The sequence below is a fragment of the Perca fluviatilis genome, chromosome 15 (genome assembly GCF_010015445.1).
Source record: "Perca fluviatilis chromosome 15, GENO_Pfluv_1.0, whole genome shotgun sequence".
In the NCBI taxonomy this organism is placed as follows: Eukaryota; Metazoa; Chordata; class Actinopteri; order Perciformes; family Percidae; genus Perca; species Perca fluviatilis.
The window spans coordinates 2,899,909-2,922,755 of NC_053126.1; the positions used below are offsets into that span (position 1 = coordinate 2,899,909).

General features: G+C 42.2%; 1 protein-coding gene across 2 annotated transcripts in view; it reads left to right on the plus strand.

The window, feature by feature from the left end:
* The window catches only part of LOC120574089 (myosin-9-like), a 54,243-nt gene that overhangs the window by 25,954 nt on the left and 5,442 nt on the right, over nucleotides 1-22,847 (plus strand). For both annotated transcript variants that reach the window (XM_039824161.1, XM_039824162.1), the window contains 30 exons: nucleotides 1,559-1,651; nucleotides 1,763-1,826; nucleotides 1,968-2,066; nucleotides 2,164-2,307; nucleotides 2,444-2,539; nucleotides 3,487-3,758; nucleotides 4,168-4,341; nucleotides 5,191-5,364; nucleotides 5,899-6,013; nucleotides 7,200-7,387; nucleotides 8,697-8,818; nucleotides 8,920-8,989; nucleotides 9,079-9,239; nucleotides 11,345-11,453; nucleotides 11,566-11,697; nucleotides 12,485-12,691; nucleotides 13,195-13,332; nucleotides 13,887-14,010; nucleotides 14,346-14,517; nucleotides 15,426-15,638; nucleotides 16,255-16,399; nucleotides 16,501-16,707; nucleotides 16,901-17,005; nucleotides 17,800-17,952; nucleotides 18,416-18,664; nucleotides 19,092-19,304; nucleotides 20,031-20,243; nucleotides 21,117-21,278; nucleotides 22,434-22,562; nucleotides 22,658-22,746. In XM_039824161.1, coding sequence (XP_039680095.1) covers nucleotides 1,559-1,651; nucleotides 1,763-1,826; nucleotides 1,968-2,066; nucleotides 2,164-2,307; nucleotides 2,444-2,539; nucleotides 3,487-3,758; nucleotides 4,168-4,341; nucleotides 5,191-5,364; nucleotides 5,899-6,013; nucleotides 7,200-7,387; nucleotides 8,697-8,818; nucleotides 8,920-8,989; nucleotides 9,079-9,239; nucleotides 11,345-11,453; nucleotides 11,566-11,697; nucleotides 12,485-12,691; nucleotides 13,195-13,332; nucleotides 13,887-14,010; nucleotides 14,346-14,517; nucleotides 15,426-15,638; nucleotides 16,255-16,399; nucleotides 16,501-16,707; nucleotides 16,901-17,005; nucleotides 17,800-17,952; nucleotides 18,416-18,664; nucleotides 19,092-19,304; nucleotides 20,031-20,243; nucleotides 21,117-21,278; nucleotides 22,434-22,562; nucleotides 22,658-22,746 — 4,532 coding nt within the window. The remainder of the gene's footprint in view (nucleotides 1-1,558; nucleotides 1,652-1,762; nucleotides 1,827-1,967; nucleotides 2,067-2,163; nucleotides 2,308-2,443; nucleotides 2,540-3,486; nucleotides 3,759-4,167; nucleotides 4,342-5,190; nucleotides 5,365-5,898; nucleotides 6,014-7,199; nucleotides 7,388-8,696; nucleotides 8,819-8,919; nucleotides 8,990-9,078; nucleotides 9,240-11,344; nucleotides 11,454-11,565; nucleotides 11,698-12,484; nucleotides 12,692-13,194; nucleotides 13,333-13,886; nucleotides 14,011-14,345; nucleotides 14,518-15,425; nucleotides 15,639-16,254; nucleotides 16,400-16,500; nucleotides 16,708-16,900; nucleotides 17,006-17,799; nucleotides 17,953-18,415; nucleotides 18,665-19,091; nucleotides 19,305-20,030; nucleotides 20,244-21,116; nucleotides 21,279-22,433; nucleotides 22,563-22,657; nucleotides 22,747-22,847) is intronic.

The following is a 22,847-nucleotide window of genomic DNA, read 5'->3' on the forward strand; positions in this document are numbered from 1 at the left end:
CCCTCGCTGGAGCGCACAGTTGTGGGAGTCACTTTGTATTAAGGGCAGAGGTGACATGTCTTGCCAGCCAATAGGAAATAGGGAGGAAGTTCTTTTTTTTTTGCAGGTCAGGGGCAGCCGTATGTGTTCCTGTGAAAAATTCAGCCAGACAATAGTAGGATAAGGGGGAGGAGTCTTAGCAACAACAGAAAAACTGCAATTCTTTTGGTCTAATTGATGTATTTATAGATTTGTCTGGTTGAATTTTTCATCGCTACTCGAGTCCGAAGTTTGACTGCTTTTTGTTTTGTGCAAAGATTTTTGCTTTTCTCGCATAAAACAAATAGCTTGGGCAGTGTTTGTGTGTTCAACAGTGTCTGTTTTTTATTTATCAAGAGGTTCAGTGAAAGAACAGTAGTCCAGAATTAGATTTGCTGTATAGTTTGAGTTGATAATCCAGGTCCCTCAGGAAGCCCACAGGCTTCTGCAGTGATTTCCCTAGGCTTGTGGAAGACTTAGGTGCACTTATTTACCGGGGGGACCGGGGGTTTTTTATTTATTTTTTTTCTATAAAAAAATATGCAATTTTACATCATTTTGGACCATTATCATCACCATATCTGTGTCTAAAATGTAAAAGCTGGAGCAGGTACTAAATAAATAACACTCAAAAAGTAATTTAGTTTTTATGCTCACATTCATTCAGCTTAGGTGCTGCCCAAAAGGGCTTGGGCGCTGCGCCTAGGCCTTCTAATGTCAGGGGAAAACCCTGTCCTGACAAACATTTGTACAGTAGAACGTCATTGCTTTGATTTCTTTAAACTCAACATGTAATATGTACTTTACTCATGAATCAGTGCAATGTTAGCATTTGGATTTTGGCAGATGCCGTTCCTTGTTTTGTTTTTTTGCTGGATAGAAATGAGTGATCATCAGCCAAATAGGTGAAGGAAGAAAAAACTTGTAAAGGTGTGTAAAGTGAGGTAGCTGTGGCAAGACCTTGCTGGAAAGCACAAATGCTTAGCAAAGCCTTTTTGGGGAGAATAAGTGAGTAAAAACAAGCCAGTATAGCCTGAAGAAAGATCTTTTCAGAGGTATATTGAAGCCGAAAGGACCGCCTGTTTGTTTGTTGGTTTTGTGCTTGGGGTTCACTGGATTATTCTGCTCTAGGTGATGGGTTGCTGATACGGGTCACAGGGTCTCTGGGTGTTTGCAGATTTGGGCACTAACACGACATTATGTGTGTTGAAAATGCTTGGGTGCGATGTGTGTGTTTTGTGTATGTTGCTGCCGGTGTATGTATATATACGGTATCCCTCCTTTTATCACTTTGTTTTACATGTTTTGTACACTCCCATGTTCCCCCCTTCTCCTCAGACGTAAGTACATCATGGGCAAACAAACACATTTTGTTCATTTGAAAAGACTCAAACTAATCAATTTCTTACATTGAGTAACATTCTAGTAAATGAATAACCAGTTCTCACGTTGTTAGATCTGATTCCATGGCTGAGAACTATCCTGATTTACGTAAAGTGCGCTTTATATTTTGCCTTGCTGTTCTCCGTATTTCCATCAGGGCGAGCTGGAGAAGCAGCTGCTGCAGGCTAACCCCATCCTAGAAGCCTTTGGAAATGCCAAGACAGTGAAAAACGACAACTCCTCTCGATTTGTAAGATTTAGTGCTACGTCTTGGGATTCTGACTCGTTATGAAATGCCTGTTTTCACAGCTGGACTGTTCCACATACCTTTCTTAAATGTTCATGTTTTTTTTCCTCCTAGGGAAAATTCATCAGGATCAACTTCGACGTCAATGGTTACATTGTTGGTGCCAATATTGAAACCTGTATCCTTGATACTGTCATTGCTTCTTGTAGTAGTACTTGTGTTTCTTTTTTGGGAGTGTCTCACTGCAGTACACAAACTGATTTGAAAATGCAGCCACGGTAGTATCAGAAAAACTTGTCCTTGACCGACTGGCCACTAGACTTGTTGGAGAAGTCCCGTGCCATTCGCCAAGCCAAAGATGAGAGGACCTTCCACATCTTCTACTACTTGCTCACAGGGGCTGGAGATAAATTGCGCAGTAAGCAACATATTACAAAACTCTCTGTTCAAAGACCGAGTTAGAATTTCTCAAGGATTTGCCATTTAACTCACTCCGACCATCCCTTTTCTCTCAGATGAACTCCTCCTTGAAAATTACAACAATTACCGTTTCCTTTCCAACGGGAACGTTACGATTCCTGGGCAGCAGGACAAGGACCTGTTTACAGAGACGCTTGAGGCCTTTAGGATCATGAGTATCCCAGAGGAAGAGCAGATAGGTAAGGCAGACAGAACATTACTTTTAAAATAACCTTTTCTTTTATTCTTCGAGTGGGACTTCGCCTTTGTATTTACCGTCTAGTATCAATGCAACCTAGACCCACCTTTATGCTCCCATTTGTTCTTTTTGTGCAGGCCTGTTGAAGGTGGTGGCCTCTGTACTGCAGCTCGGGAACATGACCTTTAAGAAGGAGCGCCACACAGACCAGGCCTCCATGCCTGACAACACTGGTAAGTCGGACCTTAACCTGAAATATTTGGCTAAAGCTTGGTTTATGGTTCTACGCCGTGGGTACGCATAGATACGGACCTGACGTGCACCTCCCCAGAAATGTAACTACACGTTGCAACTGAATGGTCCGCTCGGCCATGGCTTGGTAGCATCACATATATATGATATTTTTGACCAAATACCTCTATCAATACTGCAACGATATTGTAGTGTTGACTATTGGTGCTTTCACAAAATATTTACAAAATGAGATTTGGAATAAATTATTATCAGTAATGTGGATATAATGAATGGGTAAAGGCAAATAATAGAACAGTTACAAAAGTCTGGTAAGGTCAGAAAATGACTTAACTTTACTGTAATGCAGCCTTTAAAACCAGGAAAAGACAACACACAAAATCTAAGACGATATCCAGCCTCATATCAAGATATCGATATATTGCCCAGCTCCTTCTAGGTTACAACATGAAATCAAGGAGAAGGTGGACTTTTCCTGCTACAGCTTTCCCACTGTGGTCAGAAAGCACAAATGAGACACTTTGTTTCTCCATCTCCACCGACCGAGTCGGTACTCGCTTCGAAGCTAACCCTAGTTGCGCTACCACACGCTCCACTTGCATAGGTCAACACCTAAATTTGTCATTTAGACACATATCCATTGGAAAATAGGGACATGGTTAAAATTAAATTTAATTCCCTTTTAATGTCCACTTGCACAGATCCACTAGAACTACGCAGACACAAGTATAAATCCTCACACAGTGTAGGCCACTTGCGTAACGCCGTGTGCTCTGCGTAGAGCCTACGCACTACTATAAATCAGCCTTTAGTCTGGCAAAACTACCACCTACTTTGATAAGTTGTTGATGATCCTGCAGATATATCTTAAATGTTATTGTTTTCTCCTCTCCTTCTCACTTTCTTGCTCCCGTTTCCTCTGCAACAGCTGCCCAGAAGGTGAGCCACCTTATGGGCATGAATGTCACAGACTTCACCAGGGCCATCCTGTCACCCAGGATCAAGGTGGGCAGAGACTACGTCCAGAAGGCCCAGACCCAGGAGCAAGCAGAGTTTGCTGTGGAGGCCCTTGCCAAGGCCACCTATGAGAGGATGTTCCGCTGGCTCGTCATGAGGATCAACAAAGCCCTGGACAAGACCAAGAGGCAGGGAGCCTCCTTCATCGGCATCTTAGATATCGCTGGATTTGAGATCTTTGAGGTAAACAATTGAGGCAATCTGTACGTGACTTAACAGTGTAGTATATAGCGAAATTGATCCGTATGTACAAATGTATATTAAAATATAAGAGACATCAAGGAAGAACCCATGGCACTCTCTAAGAAAGGTGCCGAAACTCGTTAGTTATTTTTTTTCTATTTAGAATGGGCCAGATGAATTAAAGGCATTTTAAAATGTTTCTTAAAGACAAGAGCCTTGGGTTCTTCCTTGATGTCTATTGGATTTGTTCATGCTCACCACCAAAGAGCACCGTCTTTTGTTCACTAACACTAGTTCCAAGAAGCTCTCCAATCTCTGCCCTCCTTCGGTGTATTAAAAATATCCTCCACATTTCTATTTGTGCTATTTGTGCAGTGTTAAGCTTTTTTTTTCTCCTGTGTCTCCCCAGCTGAACTCATTCGAGCAGCTGTGTATCAACTACACCAATGAGAAGCTGCAGCAGCTCTTCAACCACACCATGTTCATCCTGGAGCAGGAGGAGTACCAGAGGGAGGGCATCGAGTGGAGCTTCATCGACTTCGGCCTGGACCTGCAGCCCTGCATCGACCTTATTGAGAAACCTGTGAGTTTAAAAATCTTACTCACCTATCGCCAAGCTTTAACTCCTTCATGTGACCCGACCGTAAAAAGGAATTACATTTAATTTTAACCATGTCCCTATTTTCCCATGGATTTGTGCGTAAATGACTAATTTAGGTGTTGACCTAGCATCGGTAAGTTACACAAAAAAAAGCCTAGCAGGATGACATTTTTCCATAATGTTGTTAGAGACTTATAATAACAATCAGAACCTGTCAGTGGCAAATACAAAACTATTAGTGGACGGAAATTGAAGGTTGCCATTGCCCTGTTGAATTACAGCATCGGTTACATCCATTTTCAAAGACTCTTGTTCACATTAGTCAGACACAAATCCATGAAAATGGGTTGGAAGGTTGTAAAAATGCCAAAATTCCCCCTTTAGTCCTGTTTATGTCTTAGCCTGGTCCCACCAGACTCTGGTCCATGTCATTGGTGCAGAGAGTCTGGCCACTCTCCATTGACAAGTGTTATCTTCCTTAAAGGCGGGTCCTCTGAAGTTTTAAACTATTGGATCTGCCCAGAGCCGCTCTCTGCCATAACCAATCGCCAATGTTTGGTCGTGACGTTGGCTTAGCATCGCTAGCGTTAGGCTTAGCATCATTAGCGTTAGCCTTAGCCAACTCCTTCACCACTAGCTGAGCGATCTGGAAAATCAGACGACACCAGACGACGTACTGAAGGAAAATGAAAATTGAGCGGTAGTCCGTCGGAGGGTGGAAAAGAAATACTGATCAGATATCAGTATTTCTTTTGTTCTTCCAATGTGTTGAGTACTTCAGGGCCTTTCTATTTCACGCCTTAAATTGTGCCCTCTCCCTTTTGTGTGCAGGCCAACCCCCCTGGTATCCTCGCTCTGCTGGATGAGGAGTGCTGGTTTCCCAAAGCCACAGACAAGAGCTTTGTGGAGAAGGTGCTCCAGGAGCAGGGCACTCACCCCAAGTTCTTTAAGCCCAAGAAACTGAAGGATGAAGCAGACTTCTCTGTCATCCATTATGCTGGCAAGGTGAGTAGTTCATTATGATGCATTCTCGTTAACACATTTCTCCATCCTAATGTGCCTTTTCTTCCATGCATTTGTCCAGTTTTCAAACTTTATGATAATGGCTCAGAGGTCGCTTTGGCTACATCGTTGTAGATTGTTGCTTCAGTTATTGCACTTGGCACAGCGCTGTGAAACTACACACTATTGTCAGCTGTTATCAGAGGATGCAGCTGACGGGGAACAATAAACTGAAATAGAAACTTTTTAAAACAAACTACACTATTTCTATCTATATATCCATTTCTGTGTAAAAGGGCCACACACGGCTCACGTAAAGTATAAATAGAAGACTGTCCTATTTTTACGCTTGTAGAGCATATATCTGCGGTGCATATGCATCACTATGCACTGCTCTCATGCCTGGTTTAGCCAGTTTCATTGATTATAGTGGAAGTGTAGTGTTGGAGTCTGCATACGTTATCCGTGCAATGTAGCCGGCCCGTTAGTCATTCTCAGGAAACAACTTGACAATTCCTGCCGAATGTTGGTCCTCAGGTGGACTACAAGGCGGACGAGTGGCTGATGAAGAACATGGACCCCTTGAATGACAACGTGGCTTCGCTGCTCAACCAGTCCACTGACAAGTTTGTCTCTGAGCTCTGGCGCGACGGTGAGTTGAGGCCGATGTTAACCTGTTACCCAGGAATCACTGCTTCTCTGGGAGCGGTGCTTGTTGTGGGAATATATGTAACGTTTGGGTTCCTGTTTTGCATTTCATAGTGCTTTCTTTCTCTTTTATTGTCTGGTGTGTGGACCTTTGTTTTTACCTTCTCAAATCCCACTTGTTGTGTCCATCCATTTCTTCCTCTGTTTGGCACCATTTCGTCTGTCATTTCTTTCTTTTACTGGGTCTCAGAGGTACAGAAATCTCAGAGAGCCTATTTTTATCAGCGTTTTCCTTTTCTACACTCAAACTCAGGTGACAAGGTTTCCTTTTTATTCATTTAGACTCCCCCCCCCCCTTAATCCTGCTGTCTGTTTAAACATGCTTATTTCTCCATCCATTTCTCCTAAATGTTCAAACTTGTGTTTTGAGTTTAAACTTTCAATGGATAAAAAGATTTTGTGAGTTGTTCCAGTGTCTTTAACCAGCCGTGTGTGTGCAGTAACGAAATCTTCTGGTCATCTTACGACTTGTTGCTCTATCGTTGAACTCTCCTTTTCTCCCTCTGTGTAATAGTGTTGTTTGGGGACTCCTGGTGTTGGTCATGGTTACTGCAGCGATGGGTATATACTGCATGGGTTTGGTGTGTTTTTATTTTATTTTTTATTTTTTTATATCACCACAAAGATTACATGCCCACTGCAACCGCCAGAGTTTGCCACGTTCCTGACACATACATACATATTTAATTTAGGTGAGCCATCACACAGTTTTCACTCACAGAGCTACACACTAGCAGTGTTACAACAGTCGAACAGCCCCCTACCATGCACTGCACTGAGTTTTGTTTTTCGTCATGGTGTGTAATCTCTCCACACTTCACTTGCTTTTTGTGACTCCTCTCGGTCATCCTACTCCCGATTCCCGTTTCCCCTCAGCATTCACTCTGTGTTTTGTGTGGTGTTTCACTGGTCCTGGTGTTATGAACCGCCTTTTTCCTGGTTTATGTATTGTTTACCAAGAGGAAGTGGAGAGACAATGGTCATATTCATTCTCCCTTGTGACATGCATATGGTTTGAGTTTGCCTGGTTAAATATTCAAATTTTATTAAATAAAACAAAAATCCACTAGCTTCTTACATAGTGTCTCTTTTCTCTCTCTATCCTCTCTCTCGGTTGTTTCTTCTTTCAGTGGACCGCATCGTGGGTCTGGATAAGGTGTCTGGCATGTCCGATATGCCCGGTGCCTTTAAGACCCGCAAGGGCATGTTCCGCACAGTGGGCCAGCTGTACAAAGAGCAGCTGTCCAAGCTCATGGCCACGTTGAGGAACACAAACCCCAACTTTGTCCGTTGCATCATTCCTAACCACGAGAAAAAGGTACCAGAGAAATACTGTCATCTGTTAGGCCGGCTACACACTGCCTGCGTGGTGTGAGCGTGGCGTTTCTGTTGCGTGGCAGCTGCGTGGCGTTTTCTACGTCTTTACACACCAGAAACGTGTCTGACGCGGCGCTGCTGCTGCTAGCCTTGTCTGGACACATGGATGTTTCCCATAAACATATATACTGATCTGATTACAGCAAAGACAACGTCGGCAGTATTGACGGCAAAATAGGCTCCAGAATATTTCGTTCTATATTGACAGGTCCAATATTAGAAAATCAATTTAAATTTTTTATTTTTATTACATTTATATCTGCATTTATATCAAAACCTCGAGACTTTCAAACATCAACATGTCATTTATTAATATGTATTCGTGTCTAAATGACATATAAACATCTTTTCCTATTCCATTTTGTCTGGAAACTCCTCCAACACGCTGGCGTGTCGCGTGAAAAATAGGTGTCGGTTCTATTTCTAGCAGGAACGTGTTTTCGGCGCGGCTCGAGCTGTGCCTGAGACGTGCGTGTCACGCAGGCAGCGTGCACGCTCTAACCTGTTACCATGGGAGCCCAAATGTAAACGGACACGCCACGCAGCTGACACGCTCACGCCACACAGCCAGTGTGTAACCGGCCTGAGGGTGTTTCCACTGCAGTAACTTTCTCAGAGGACCATAAACCTACTAAACCTGTTGAAGTTCCTAGTTTTGTTCCATAGTTCGTAGAGCTATTTTTATTTTTTTATTGCTATAGACCCAATCATAATGTTTGTGTACAATCACTTCCGGGTAGAAAACTTCCTGCGTCCTGTAGATAAAATTTAACGGCACTGAGCAAATTGGGGACGAGGAACTACTGGACTTACTCTCATCTCATTTATCTAAAATGCATGTTTGATGCTTTCATTTGTCAACACTTTGACTAAAGTTATCTTGGAGAGCTAATGTACCTGTTGGGCCACAGACTAAGAAATGAAACCACCCAAACTAGCAGTCAGTCCGACCAGCGGTGAGCTGTTGCTGTTCATAACGCTAGATTTGGTTTATCAAAGACTCTGAAAAAGCAACACAGTTCATAAAGTAAGCACAGCAGAAACGTCGGCTAGGTCGGACCTCAGTGTTTAACAATATTTCTTTGAACGTTACAGTTACTACTAAAAATGACAACAGAAATAAACCACTTGGAAGTGCTCTTTGTGTTAGCGCGACGTCGCAGTGATTTGGTCTATAAGCCACTGTGTAGAATAAAGCCGTTCTCTCGGTTTTGCCACATTGCTTATCCGCAAATGTTCATCTTTCTCAGGCTGGTAAACTGGATCCCCACCTGGTTCTGGACCAGCTGAGGTGCAACGGTGTGCTGGAGGGGATCCGTATCTGCAGACAGGGCTTCCCCAACCGCATTGTCTTCCAGGAGTTCAGGCAGAGGTAACAGAATAATAACACTGTAACCAGTTTGTCTTGTTCTCTGGCAGCTATATGTAAGAAAAAAATTAAATCAAATCCTATCCTCTGCCCCTCTCCCCAAGGTATGAAATCCTCACTCCCAATTCCATCCCCAAGGGCTTCATGGATGGAAAGCAGGCCTGTGTGCTCATGGTAAGTGCTCTGCAAAACTCTAGCTAAGCCTCCACAACAACAAAGTCCCTCTGCAGTGCGATTGATCGGTTCATCTCCTGTCCTGTCAGATCAAAAGCCTGGAGCTGGATCCCAACCTGTACAGGATCGGCCAGAGTAAAGTTTTCTTCAGGGCAGGAGTCCTCGCTCACCTGGAGGAGGAGAGGGACATGAAGATCACGGACATCATCATCAGTTTCCAGGCCTGGTGCAGAGGCTACGTGGCCCGCAAGTAAGAAAAGACTATGGGCACACTTTGACACTTTATAGCCTGGGAGCTGTTTCACAAAAGCAGAATTTATAAATCCAGGGTAACCGATAAAGCGAGGGTTGACCTAGTCTAACCTGTGCAGCCTGGCTTGGTGCGTTTTTTACGAAGGCCAAGCCAGGTTGAGGAGGAGCGACTAGGTTGAGCCAGGCTGAAGTAATTCAGATTGAGGCTCGTTAACGGCTTTCCTAAACAGACCGCGAGGTCAATCACAGATTTACTGATGCTAAAATGGAGAATACGCATCGTTCATACTTTATACAGAGTGAGCAGCAGCTTTTTATGGAAGTATGATAACGTGAAACCCATTATTTGTAAGAAACGCGGCCGCTGTAGTGAAACAGCGAGAGAAAGCGCCGCAAACAATCGCGGACTGACTGAATGTGTAAGTAGCCTAAAAATAGACATTATGTGACCACGACTCTGAACTGTAACCATCATAATTATAACATTCAAGGAGTAAAGCTACTAATCATTTGCACACATTAACAGCAGAATGGTTTCCGGTAAGAGGAGTGGTTGGTAAACTATCACTCAGTCCGTTCGCTATTGTCTTTGCCACTTAATTTTCTCAAAGTCGACTGAATGAAAACTAGAAACTATCAAGATAATTAAGTGATAAACTCAGTGCACACTGTAAAGAATGACCGTAACCATGTATTCATCAGTTATTTCCCCCCAGCAAAATATAAGGTCTAAAACCATTGAGGTGTCCTCTCCCTGTTGTTACATGAATGTACAGTAGCATACATCACTAGATAGTTACTGGTTCAGTGAACTACGACTATAATTTGGGAGGATTGTATAATTAGGATAGGTTTTATAATTGTACAATCCTCCCAAATTATAGTCCCAGTTTACTGGAGAGAACACACACTGTGTGCTAAGAATGGCAAATAAAAAGCACATGGAAGAGTAACATACATGATCCTTTATTGTTAAAGAATAGAAAAAGAAATAAATCATCTAAAAATATGTATTTGTCTCTGACCAGTCAGCCATTGTTAGAACCATTATAGAAACACACATGTAGTGTAGCCCTTTATATTCTGCCCTTCATTACTGACTTCATTTAAAACTTCATCAGCCTTTTCTAATTATCTCAACAACTGCTGTAATATATTCATCAAACTTCTAACAACAATATGAACAGCAGTCTTCATACAGCAATATAATGGCACCAACGACTGTCGCATGAATCATTTTTAAAATAATGATCACAATGCTAAAATAAAAGTATTTAAATGAACAGCAATATGTACATGCGTTATTTTAAGGCAGGCTAATAACAATAGGGTGAAAGCACTGCTGAGTAAACAGAAAAGGCTTCAGGATTAATAAATCCTGCCTGTTAGCCTGGTCAGGAGCAGGCTTGCTGCACAGAATAAATCTCCATGGTAACTTAGGGGCTTCTGCTTTCGTGAAACCAAATAAAGGCTTAAGTCATCCAGGATAACTGGGAAATCCCGGCTTAATCCGCTGTCTAGGTTTTGTGAAATAGCCCTCTCGTCTTGTTTAGTAGCTGCTGAAAACAATATTTAGTACAGCTTTAGTACAGTAAAAGTAATGTATTCTTCAATTAAAGTCAATCTTTGTTTGAGTGATCTGATATTGATCAATAAAATCCAGAAATTACCTTTTAATAAAAGCCTTTTCACCATGGATATATCTGTCAGGTGAGTCCTTTTTTTAAAAGGATCCTTTTGGGGGGGTCGCTTCTTAATATAAATGAGGGTTGCTTCTTGATAAAATTTACAGCAGAAGCTCTATGAGCAATCTCTCTTATATCCAAGCAAAATTGGTAATGTAAACTGAAATTGATACCGAATGAATTGGGATCTTGTGACTCAGAATAAAAATCGATTGGGCAAATCATTGGCCATGCCCCGCCTTAATATTTAGAGCATCATTTGAGAGACGACATTTAAGCAAACTCATCGCACTCCAACTTGAACAAGACTTTTTCTGCATCTCTGCCATCACAGCCTTTAGTTTGCCCAGTTTAGTTTGTTTGTTGCATTAAAATGAAGTGCGATTGTCTGAGTCTGTGTCTTAACATTGCTTTGTAGGGCTTTTACCAGGAGACAGCAGCAACTGACTGCAATGAAGGTGATCCAGAGGAACTGTGCTGCTTATCTTAAACTCAGGAACTGGCAGTGGTGGAGGCTCTTCACCAAGGTGACCCTCACACTCAGCCAACATTTTCTCAACTGTATTTTTCACAACCCTAGTCTTTTCCTTGCTTTTTTTTCTTTTCTAACTCCCCTTCTTTCTACTGTTTTGTCCTCAGGTGAAGCCTTTGCTGCAAGTCAGCCGGCAGGAGGAGGAGATGCAGGCCAAGGACGATGAGCTGTTGAAGGTGAAGGAGAAGCATCTGTACGCCGAGCAGCAGCTCCAGGAGTTGGAACAAAAACAAAGTCAGGTAAGCTTTGAGAAACCACCATCTCTGTTAAGTTCATTTCCTTTTCCATGTCAGAAAATTGGTCTGAAATCTAATTTTAATTTGTTCATTTGCGCAATAAAATCAAGTCACAACAAGAAAAAAAAGAAAAGGAAAAAAATATTGTGCAGGTGAGATTAAGAAAACCCAGAGGGGCTTATAGAAGGAATCTCTCCAAAGGAAGAGAAGAAGAAAAATACATATAATGAGCATTTACAAGAGTCCTTAAAGGGATACTTCAGCGATTAGCATTAAGCTTTGTATCAGTAGAAACCCGGTAGTATTTTTGAATCATGGTGCTTCCCTCCCTCATGTCCCCCTGAGACGAGAGATGGCTGTATTGCGTGTCTATGCTAATCTGTGAAGTATCCCTTTTAAATCTACAAATTGAACACAAGTAAGCACTAACTTTAAAAAAAAAAAAAAAAAGCATAAGGTTGCCTACATAAAACAACAAACGCATAAAATTACAAGAATATAGATCAAATGAGGATGTGTGGACTTGTATGTGTGAGTATGAGAGACAGGAGGGCCAAACAAAATCAGAAATGAATAGTTCAGATCAGTACAGTTTGGTTCATTAGACAGGTCCTAAGCCTCTTTTTATAAGTTTTACATTATTATATATAGTATCATGTTATTATATATAGTATAGTAACATCCTGTTCTTCCATGTAATATTCATTGATGGATGATGGACTCTTTGTTTTTAACATTGAACGTTTACTCTTGATTTTGATATTTGAGTCCTGTATTTGCATGCTTGCAGCTGAATGCTGAGAAGATGGCCCTGCAGGAGCAGCTTCAGGCGGAAACAGAACTGTGTGCCGAGGCGGAGGAGATGAGAGCCCGCCTGGCTGCCAGGAAGCAGGAGCTGGAGGAGATCCTGCACGACCTGGAGGCCCGCGTGGAGGAGGAGGAGGAGCGCGCCTCTCAGCTCTTGTCTGAGAAAAAGAAGATGCAGCAAAACATTAGCGTAAGTTCACTCCCTCTGTGCGCCCTATAATATAAACATGCAATAGGGCTTTCAAAACCGGCCAAAAATGACCTCAGAATATTTATTCTAAAAATATTCAAATTTCTATTTTTTGTGCATTATGTCCATAAGATGTAAAACATTACAAAGGGAGGCAGAGCTACCAGTTTTATTTATTTCAACACACAAACATGTATTTTAAAAGATAAACGTACTGACACATTGGCAAAATAAATTAATAAAATAATGTCCTGTATATCGTTGAACTTATACACTATATCTCTCTCTCTCTCTCTCTCTCTCTCTCTCTCTTGCCACTTTTCTCTCTCACACTATTCAAATATACATTTTCATAATCAAATGTCTGTTTCTTTTTTACAATTCGAGTATATATTAGAATTTAGAATATTCATTGCCAGCCCTAGTACGCAGTGTAAACAAGCAATAGAACACATGCCGTTTGATTTGCCTTGCCGACCCTGCTGTCGTGTATCTGCTCACAGGACCTGGAGCAGCAGCTGGATGAGGAGGAAGCGGCCAGACAGAAGCTTCAGCTGGAGAAAGTCACCTGTGAGGCTAAGATGAAGAAGATAGAAGAGCATGTCATGGTCCTCGATGACCAGAACAACAAACTACTGAAGGTTAGGATTGATTCATTGGAGATGTGACTATTTTTATTATTTATTTTATAAAGGACAACACACATTAATCAACATTTCTGTAAAAGTGCCAGTGTTAGCCAGCTGGCTAATTTTCAACGGTAGATGATTTTAGACCAGAGCAACAGGAAACCGCAAGACATTAGTACACATACAAGACACCATACAGACAGCTAAAGCAACAAATAAGCTTTCTCAGTAAGGATGCAGAGCTACAGGAAGCAGCAAGACATTAGTACAGTTACACATCAACAGTATAAGAAGCCATGCAAGCATCAAAACACAGCCAAGCAACACAGACCCGAGCCATCTTCTTACACCGTTCAACCATGCAAAGCGGTAACTAGCAGTAATAAATAGATGAAAGTGGCAATAACTAGTCGTTATTCATTTTGGTGTAAGTGCATTGACAAACCCAAGCTGGAACTAGCTCCTACTGCTCTCAAATTAATTTTGCTCTGAAAAAGACAAACGTAACAATTGAAAGTGCGTCATCTCTGTGGATACTTATCGTTTCCCCTTTTTTGTGAGTACAGGAGAAGAAGTTGATGGAGGAGAGGATCTCTGAGTTCACCACCAACCTGGCAGAGGAGGAGGAGAAATCCAAGAGCCTGCAGAAACTCAAGAACAAACATGAGGCCATGATCACAGACCTGGAGGGTAGGAAGAGCACACGACGGGGACACAGTCACTTACACGATAGCCATCTGGTCAAATGTCAATTTCATTTGTAAAGCACCCTTCATTTTGTGTTAACACAAAATGCTTCACATTAAAAAGAGCATAAACACATTAAAACAAAGCATGAATAGAAATAGGAATACACAACAGGTCAATCAACAAAAACAAACAAGACAACACACACACACACACACGCGCGCGCGCGAAAATAAACTGGTCCTAAACAGCACAAGGTGTTACCACGGTCTCCAACCTTTGGCATCTTTGTCTTTTCCTCCCTATAAACTCGTATTTGTTTCCCTTTTTTCTGTCAGACCGCCTGCGCAGGGAGGAGAAGCAGCGCCAGGAGCTGGAAAAGAACCGACGCAAGCTGGATGGCGACTTCAATGAGATCCACGACCAGATCGCTGAGCTGCAGGCCCAGATCGCTGAGCTCCGCGCCCAACTGGCCAAGAAGGAGGAAGAGCTTCAGGCAGCTCTGGCCAGGTCTGTAAAGGATGGGGCTGTCCTCCCCTAAAGAAAGTCTTAGTGGACTAACACTCATGATTTTGTCGACTAATCGATGAGTTGATTTAATCAAGCTTCAATCTCCACAAAGAATCATGCAAAAGCACCACTTTAAATCTTGTGTTTATCAGAGATGTGCTCATAAGTTTCTTTTAATAGAAGTAATTTAGCATGAACAGGCTACCTGCAGGGTCTTAAAAGTATTAGAGTCTTAATAGTCTTAAATCTAATAATCTAAAAATAAGACCTTTTAAAAGTATTACATTTCGTTTACAAAGGTCTTACATTTTTTTCTTGTCTTTTGATTAAATAAATGCTGTAACGTCATAAATGTATATTTTGTTCGGGTATCTTTGCATCGTTAATGTACTTTATTTTTTATATTTTTAGTTTCATGGGACTAAAGCTCTAAATGCAACACATTTTATTGATTTGATGTTATTAGAGTACAAACACACTTCACAAATGTTTAATGAAATTCAGGTAACGTTACTTGATTCATATTTATTTTTTTCTAGCTTAAAATCCACACTTATTTTCCATGATATGGCCATGAAGTTGGCATTAAATTACTTCCTAGGTGGTATTAAAAATAAGTCTTAAATTTAACTTGAAGAATCCTAAGGGTACCCTGATTTAAAAAAGGATAAAAACATCTAATCGTCTAAGGAAATGCTAGTCGACTGAGACCAAAACAACACCGATTAGTCGACTAATGGGCTAATGGGGGCAGCACTAGTAAAGGACTCTTAATGCTCTTTGTTTTTAATGGTTACCCTAAAAGCAGTTCATCAGCCAGAAGCATTGCAGGTTATTGTAATCAAACCAAGCATTCCCAATCCCACTGCTCCATGTACTGATTTCTGTTGACCTTTTTCTCCCTGAAGGATTGAGGAGGAGGCGGCGCAGAAGAACCTGGCCCAGAAAAAGATCCGCGAGATGGAGGCTCAGCTCTCTGAACTGCAGGAGGATTTGGAGTTGGAGAGGCAGGCCCGCACCAAGGCGGAGAAACACCGCAGGGACCTGGGAGAAGAGCTGGAGGCCCTGAAGACAGAGCTGGAGGACACGCTGGACTCCACCGCTGCTCAGCAGGAACTCAGGTACAGATACTCGTCTACGAGCTGCTACAACGGTTCCAGTAACGCCATGTAACGTAATGGGCAGAGGTTTGAGTAGGTTATACATCGTGACACAAGGCAGGGTTCAATGATCTTTTTTTTGTATTGTCCTGTCTGACAAGTGAAAACTAATTCTAAATGGCCCATATGCAAATTAAGATCCTTAGAAAGACATGTTATTGTTGAAATAAATATACCAACACAAGTATGTATATCTCATTGTAGGTTTGCCTACTTATCGACATTGGGTAAAAATGGTTATTCCACTCCAATCAGTCAAATCAAATGTCATTTTTGGCCAGTTATGACCATTTTGTGCTTGTTGGATTGATCAGATGAGATGAAAAATGAGAAGAGCCTTTCCTGTGCCTCTCACAGTAGTTTTTTTTTTTTGCTTTCCTCCCTACCATTTTCAAGCTGAAAAGCCAATCAGGTGGATTGGCTGTTCCGGCATCTGCGGCCAGCCGACATTCAACATGTTGGATCGGCCCAAAAAAGGGCAGACGAAGGTCGCCGCGTGGCGACGGCATGGGACACACCGCATAAACTAGTGTTGTTGAACCCTGCAAGGAGATTAACCTGCGCTCTCCTTTCTCAGGGCCAAGAGGGAGACAGAGGTGACTCATCTTAAAAAGACTCTGGAAGACGAGGCCAAAGTCCACGAACAACAGCTGGTTGACATGAGACAGAAACACAGCCAGGCCTTCGACGAGCTCAACGAGCAGCTGGAGCAGGCTAAGAGGGTAAATGATCTTCAGAGCTTCTTTTTAATCCCAACTGCTTCGATTTCTCCTACGTTGGTTTTTTGACTGCAGAAACCATTAATGCTCGTCCTACCCTGCAGAACAAAGTGTCCATGGAGAAGGCCAAGCAGGCCCTGGAGTCGGAGAGGAACGAGCTAGCCATCGAGATGCAAACCCTGATGCAGGGCAAGGGAGAGTCGGAGCATCGCAGGAAAAAGGCTGAAGGCCAGGTCCAGGAACTGGTGGTCAAACATTCAGAGAGTGAGCGCCAGAGGCTGGAACAGGCCGAGAAAATTGCAAAAATGCAGGTTTGTGTACCCCTACACACGTCTGTGGTCAGAGGATTACTTTTATGCGTTAACTTTTCCATATGCGAAATCTGAGTCTTTATGAACGGACTATTCATACAATGAATACTGTCTGCATACAAATTGAACTGTATGTAGATGATGTGTTGTTTCCGTTCATATCAGTGGTTCATTTATCGTCTTTTGTCCGCAGGCTGAACTGGATAATGTCAACGCTCTGCTGAGTGAGGTGGAGGGCAAGTCCATCAAGGCCACAAAAGACTGCTCTGCTGTGGAGTCTTCGCTGCGGGATGTTCAGGTACGCAGACGACATGCTGTTTATCCCCTCCGTATGTTAAAGGGATAAAACTACCGTGGTCTAAGGTCACACCTGAGCAGTTTGGTCCTTTTTAACTGAACCCTGGAGCGCTTCGGGCAGCGCAAAATCTCATTTGAACCAAACTACCGAACTCTGGTCCGCTTGAAAACAGGGGTCTCGGTTCGCTTCCAAGTGCTCTAGAGTTCAGTTCACTTTAGGTGAGAACACGATTCCACCCAAATAGAGGAAGTGAACCAAAACGCACTGCAATTACCAGCCTGCTGTTTCAACCTTGCACGCGGACTTATATAGAATTTAAGGGATGAAAACTTTGAAATCTATAACCTCCTCTATCCTGTAAGGGCACTCGAGAAAAAGCATAACAATTTATTTTTATGAAAAAGGGCTGTAGCCTAAATAATAGTAAAAGCTAGATGAAGTCCCGAAACTGCCTGTAAGTCAGTTTGGCAGTGTTGTCTGGTCTAATCTGTTTTATGGCCATTTGGGTTGTAATGACAGAGAGGGATTAATTCACATTTATTGCATGATTCAAATTGTGCTCTGAATATAATCTGTGCCAGTTGTTTAATGCTCTTATCAAGAGACAAACATTTTGTATTGTTTGTTTAATTGGCTGTAAAATATTAATTTGTAATTTAATCAAACATTTGTTAAAATGCGTCAGATGATTGATTAGGACAATTGCTGAGATTTCAAAAATCTTTTGATAATATTAAGTTATCAAATGGTCTCCTTCATATAATTCAGCTTTCCATGGCCATGTTTTCCAACAGGAGCTGCTCCAGGAGGAGACACGGCAGAAACTGGCCAACAGCACACGTCTGCGCCAGCTGGAGGACGAACAGAACAACCTGAGGGAACAGCTGGAGGAAGAGGAAGAGGCAAAGAGAAATGTGGAGAAGCAGCTGCAAACTGTTCAGGCTCAGGTATGGAAAAACACACATGAACATGTCCCTCACACTGTCCGCTAATAACATAGAGACATTTAGACCAGTAGCTTAGAAACTCGTTCCAGCTGCAGAATAACTTTTCTGTGGGGGGTAGTAAAATGGTCAAATGTGAGCATTTTAATTCAGCTTTTTTGTGTGTTACTTTGGGGAACTTGTAACTTCTGATGTTAAAGGTCCCATGGCATGAAAAGCATACAAAAAGCAGCATGTCATAGGACCTTTAATGCTCAATAGACCATAAATATACTACCTGGGAGCCGCTAAAGCTCAGAGGATAAAGTCAGGACTGAGATTTAGCCTGGAAAAAGGTAAAGGAATAGCTACTTGGAATTGCAGTCTGTATTTGGCTTTCCAGATGTAAAGATTCCTTTTCACCACAAGCTCCCTGAACCCCCCTTTTCTTTTTCTTTTTTTTGACACCACGTCTCTTCTTTTATAGCTTCTTGAAATGAAGAAGAAGGTGGAGCAGGACTCTGGCTGTCTGGAGGCTGCTGAGGAGGGGAAGAAGAGGCTTCAGCGGGACCTGGAGGCGATGAGCCTGCGTCTGGAGGAGAAGTGTTCTGCCTTTGAGAAGTTGGACAAAACCAAGACTCGTGTCCAGCAAGAGTTGGACGACCTGCTGGTAGACCAGGACCACCTCCGACAGATAGTCTCCAACCTGGAGAAGAAGCAGAAGAAGTTTGACCAGGTGTGTGTGTGTGTGTGTGTGTGTGTGTGTGTGTGTGTGTGTGTGTGTGTGTGTGTGTGTGTGTGTGTGTGTGTGTGTGTGGTCACATCACAACTGTGTCCACATTCAAAAGCAAACTCAGACCTGTGTGTGTGTTAATCTTCATAGTAGGGCTGCTCGACCTATAGAAAAATTAATTATCTTGATTATTTTGGTCAATATTGAAATCAGAATAATTTAACACAATTACTAACTGACTTTTGGAAAGATGTTTTTTCATACTTATTATATTTTCTTTCATTCAGTACACAAGATAAGAAAGGTGTACCTTCAAAATGTAATGTGCAAAATGATTGCTTTTGTGATTGTTGGGAGTTGCACAGCCTTACTTTATAGACTTGAAATCTTTAGAATTAAGAGTTGACCCTGTCCTCCTGGCTTTGTCTAGATGCTGGCAGAGGAGAAAACCATTTCTGCCCGCTATGCAGAGGAGCGTGACCGGGCTGAAGCCGAGGCCCGTGAGAAGGACACCCGGGCGCTGGCGTTAACCCGTGAGCTGGACTCTCTGATGGACACCAAGGAGGAATTGGACCGCAACAACAAACTGCTGCGGGCTGAAATGGAGGACCTGGTATCCTCTAAGGACGACGTTGGCAAGAGTGTAAGTCTAACAAAACGTGTTTTTCAGAGGTGTGTTTGTGTCCGTGTCATCTGATCACAGGGTACCCGCGGGGTCTTAAAAGTCTTACAAATGTCTTAAATATAATATTCGGAAAATAAGGCCTTAAATTTCTTTAGAAAGTCTTCAATTTTGTTCACAAAGGTCTAACATTTGTATTGCCCTTTCATACGATTAAATTACTCCTTGATTGTTTCGTCACAAAGCATGTATTCAGAACTACAATACAAAGTTGTATAAAGTTCAAGTACTTATTTTTATACCCTAAAATCATTTCTGATATTCCATTATATCCTGCATACTTTTGCCAGTATGGCCATAAAGTTGGTATTAAATTTAATTCTATATGGTATTAAAAAGGCCTTAAAAAGTCTTAAATTTAACTTGTGGAAACCTGGGGGTACCTTGGATCATATTTTGGATTATATTATAAAAACACATTTTTGAAATCGAATGTATTGTAAACATTTTTTGCTACGAATTTTAGATATGTTTTTTTATTTTACCAATGATTCACCTATTTTCTGTTTATACGGTACCGCCAGCGGCGACTACATCATATCTCTGTTCAGCTAAACCAATCGCAATCGAAAATCGAATTGGCACCCGTGTATCGTGGAAGAATCGAGTGGGGAAGAAAGCCAAGCGCCCCCGAACCCTGGTTCACACCGTTGTTCTCATCCCAAATCTGTCCTCCTGGTCCCGCAGGTCCACGAGCTGGAGAAGTCCAAGCGTGCGATGGAGCAGCAGCTGGAGGAGATGAAGACTCAGCTGGAGGAGCTGGAGGACGAGCTGCAGGCCACCGAGGACGCCAAGCTGCGTCTGGAGGTCAACATGCAGGCCATGAAGGCCCAGTACGAGAGAGACCTGGCGGGCCGCGACGAGATGGGCGAGGAGAAGAAGAGGTCACTGGTCAAACAGGTCCGTACAGGATGGAGAATGAGGCAAATCTTGTTTTTCTGCTGCCTGTGGGAAGTTGGTTCTAGACTGATAGACAATCTGTATATAGAGAACAGTTTGGTTACAGACGAATAGAGTGAAATTCTTAGACGACAAAGTAGGGCTGGGCAATATATCGATATTATATCGATATCGTGATATGAGACTAGATATCGTCTTAGATTTTGGTTATCCTCATATTGTGATATGACATAAGTGGTGTCCAATCCTGGTTTTAAAGGCTGCATTACAGTAAAGTGATGTACTTTTCTGAACTTACCAGACTGTTCTATTATTTGCCTTTTCCCCACTTAGACATTATATCCTCATTACTGATGATTATTTATCTAAAATCTAAGTGTGAAGATATTTTGTAAAAGCCAAAATTCTCAACCCTAGAATATCGCCGCAATATCGATATCGAGGTATTTGGTTAAGAATATCGTGATATCTGATTTTCTCCATATCGCCCAGCCCTACGACTAAGGTATAACTGGCTAAGACCAAAGCAACCGATTAGTTGACTAATTGACCAAGTGGAGGCAGCACTACAGACAAACTCTTTGTACTCGTGCAGTTCTTTCTAGACCAGTATTGTTTTTGTTTCAAAAGTTGTTGACACAATTTATCTTTAAAGACACATGATGTAGACAGAAGTCAGAGCCTGTTTTTTTCACCTTGACAATCATTTGAAAAGGAGCATGAAATGAAGGTTCAAATGTTCTACAATTTCAATTTAATTGAAGTTATTGTCGCCGTCAGGCTGAAACACTGCTCAGGGTGTGTAAGCCTGTCGGTGCAGTTTCTTGTTTGTGGGTTATGGGGCGTGGCTGAACTCCTGCGTGCATCACTCAGGTGCGCGAGATGGAGATGGAGCTGGAGGATGAGAGGAAGCAGCGCTCTGCAGCGGTCGCTGGGCGCAAGAAGCTGGAGCTGGACCTGAAGGAGCTGGAGGCCGGCATCGACATGGCCAACAAGAACCGCGACGAGGCCCTCAAACAGCTGAAGAAGCTCCAGGTGAGTCAGTCGTTGAAATGTCTTCAATGCAACAAAAAACAAGAAGCTATGAACCGTTTAAATATACCAGCCGTGTAGTTTTCTCCCTGTGTCCTCTGACCAGTGGTGGAATGTAACTAAGTACATATACTCAAGTACTGTATGTAAGTACATATGTTGAGGTACTTGCACTTTATTTGAGTCTTTTCTTTTCATGCCACTTCCTACTTCTACTCCGCTACATTTCAGAGAGAAATATTGTACTTTTTAGTCCACTATATTCATCTGTTCCAGCTTTAGTTACTAGTTACTTTAGTTACTCTGCTACATTCATCTGGTACAGCTTTAGTTACTAGTTACTTTAGTTACTCCGCTACATTCATCTGTTACAGCTTTAGTTACTAGTTACTTTAGTTACTCCGCTACATTCATCTGTTCCAGCTTTAGTTACTAGTTACTTTAGTTACTCCTCTACATTCATCTGTTCCAGCTTTAGTTACTAGTTACTCTAGTTACTCCACTACATTCATCTGTTCCAGCTTTAGTTACTAGTTACTTTAGTTACTCCACTACATTCATCTGTTCCAGCTTTAGTTACTAGTTACTCTAGTTACTCCACTACATTCATCTGTTCCAGCTTTAGTTACTAGTTACTCTAGTTACTCCACTACATTCATCTGTTCCAGCTTTAGTTACTAGTTACTTTAGTTACTCCACTACATTCATCTGTTCCAGCTTTAGTTACTAGTTACTCTAGTTACTCCACTACATTCATCTGTTCCAGCTTTAGTTACTAGTTACTCTAGTTACTCCACTACATTCATCTGTTCCAGCTTTAGTTACTAGTTACTTTAGTTATTAGTTACTTTACACATTCAGATTCCTGCACACAGAACATATTATAAAATCTGATGTTTGATTCTAAAGTAAACTAGCCGACGATATAACTGCTTTAAGTCCAGCTGAGATGAGACCATTAAACACACACCTGGTTGGATCCTTTATTCTTTCTACAATGGAGGATTGTTCTGCATTGACTACTTTTCAATGCAGGACTTTTACTTGTAACGGAGTATGTTTACAGTGGTATTAGTACTTTTACTTAAGTGAAGTATCTGAATACTTCTTCCCCCGCTGCCTCTGACTCAGTTTGACTGATTCTTCTTGTCTCCGCAGGCCCAGATGAAGGATCTTATGCGGGAGCTGGAGGATACACGCATGTCCCGAGAGGAGATCCTGGCTCAGAGCAAGGAGACGGAGAAGAAGCTGAAGGGAATGGAGGCCGACATGCTCCAGATGCAAGAGGTCTGCCTGCACGCCTCTCCGCCTCTCTGTTCTATTCCCCGGGCCTCTGTCGCTTACTGAAACGGATTTCTCTTTTCTCATTGGTCCCTGTGCAGGAGTTGGCGGCAGCAGAGCGCGTGAAGAGACAGGCCCAGCAGGAGAGAGACGAACTGCAGGATGAGATTAACAGTCAGGCCAGCAAGAAGTAAGACATCTGTCAAACTCAAGTAAAATGGAAAAGGTGTCTCTTGTGTGGCATCACCTGTTGTTGACCGCTTTTGTGTCTTGTGTCCTTTTTATTTAATT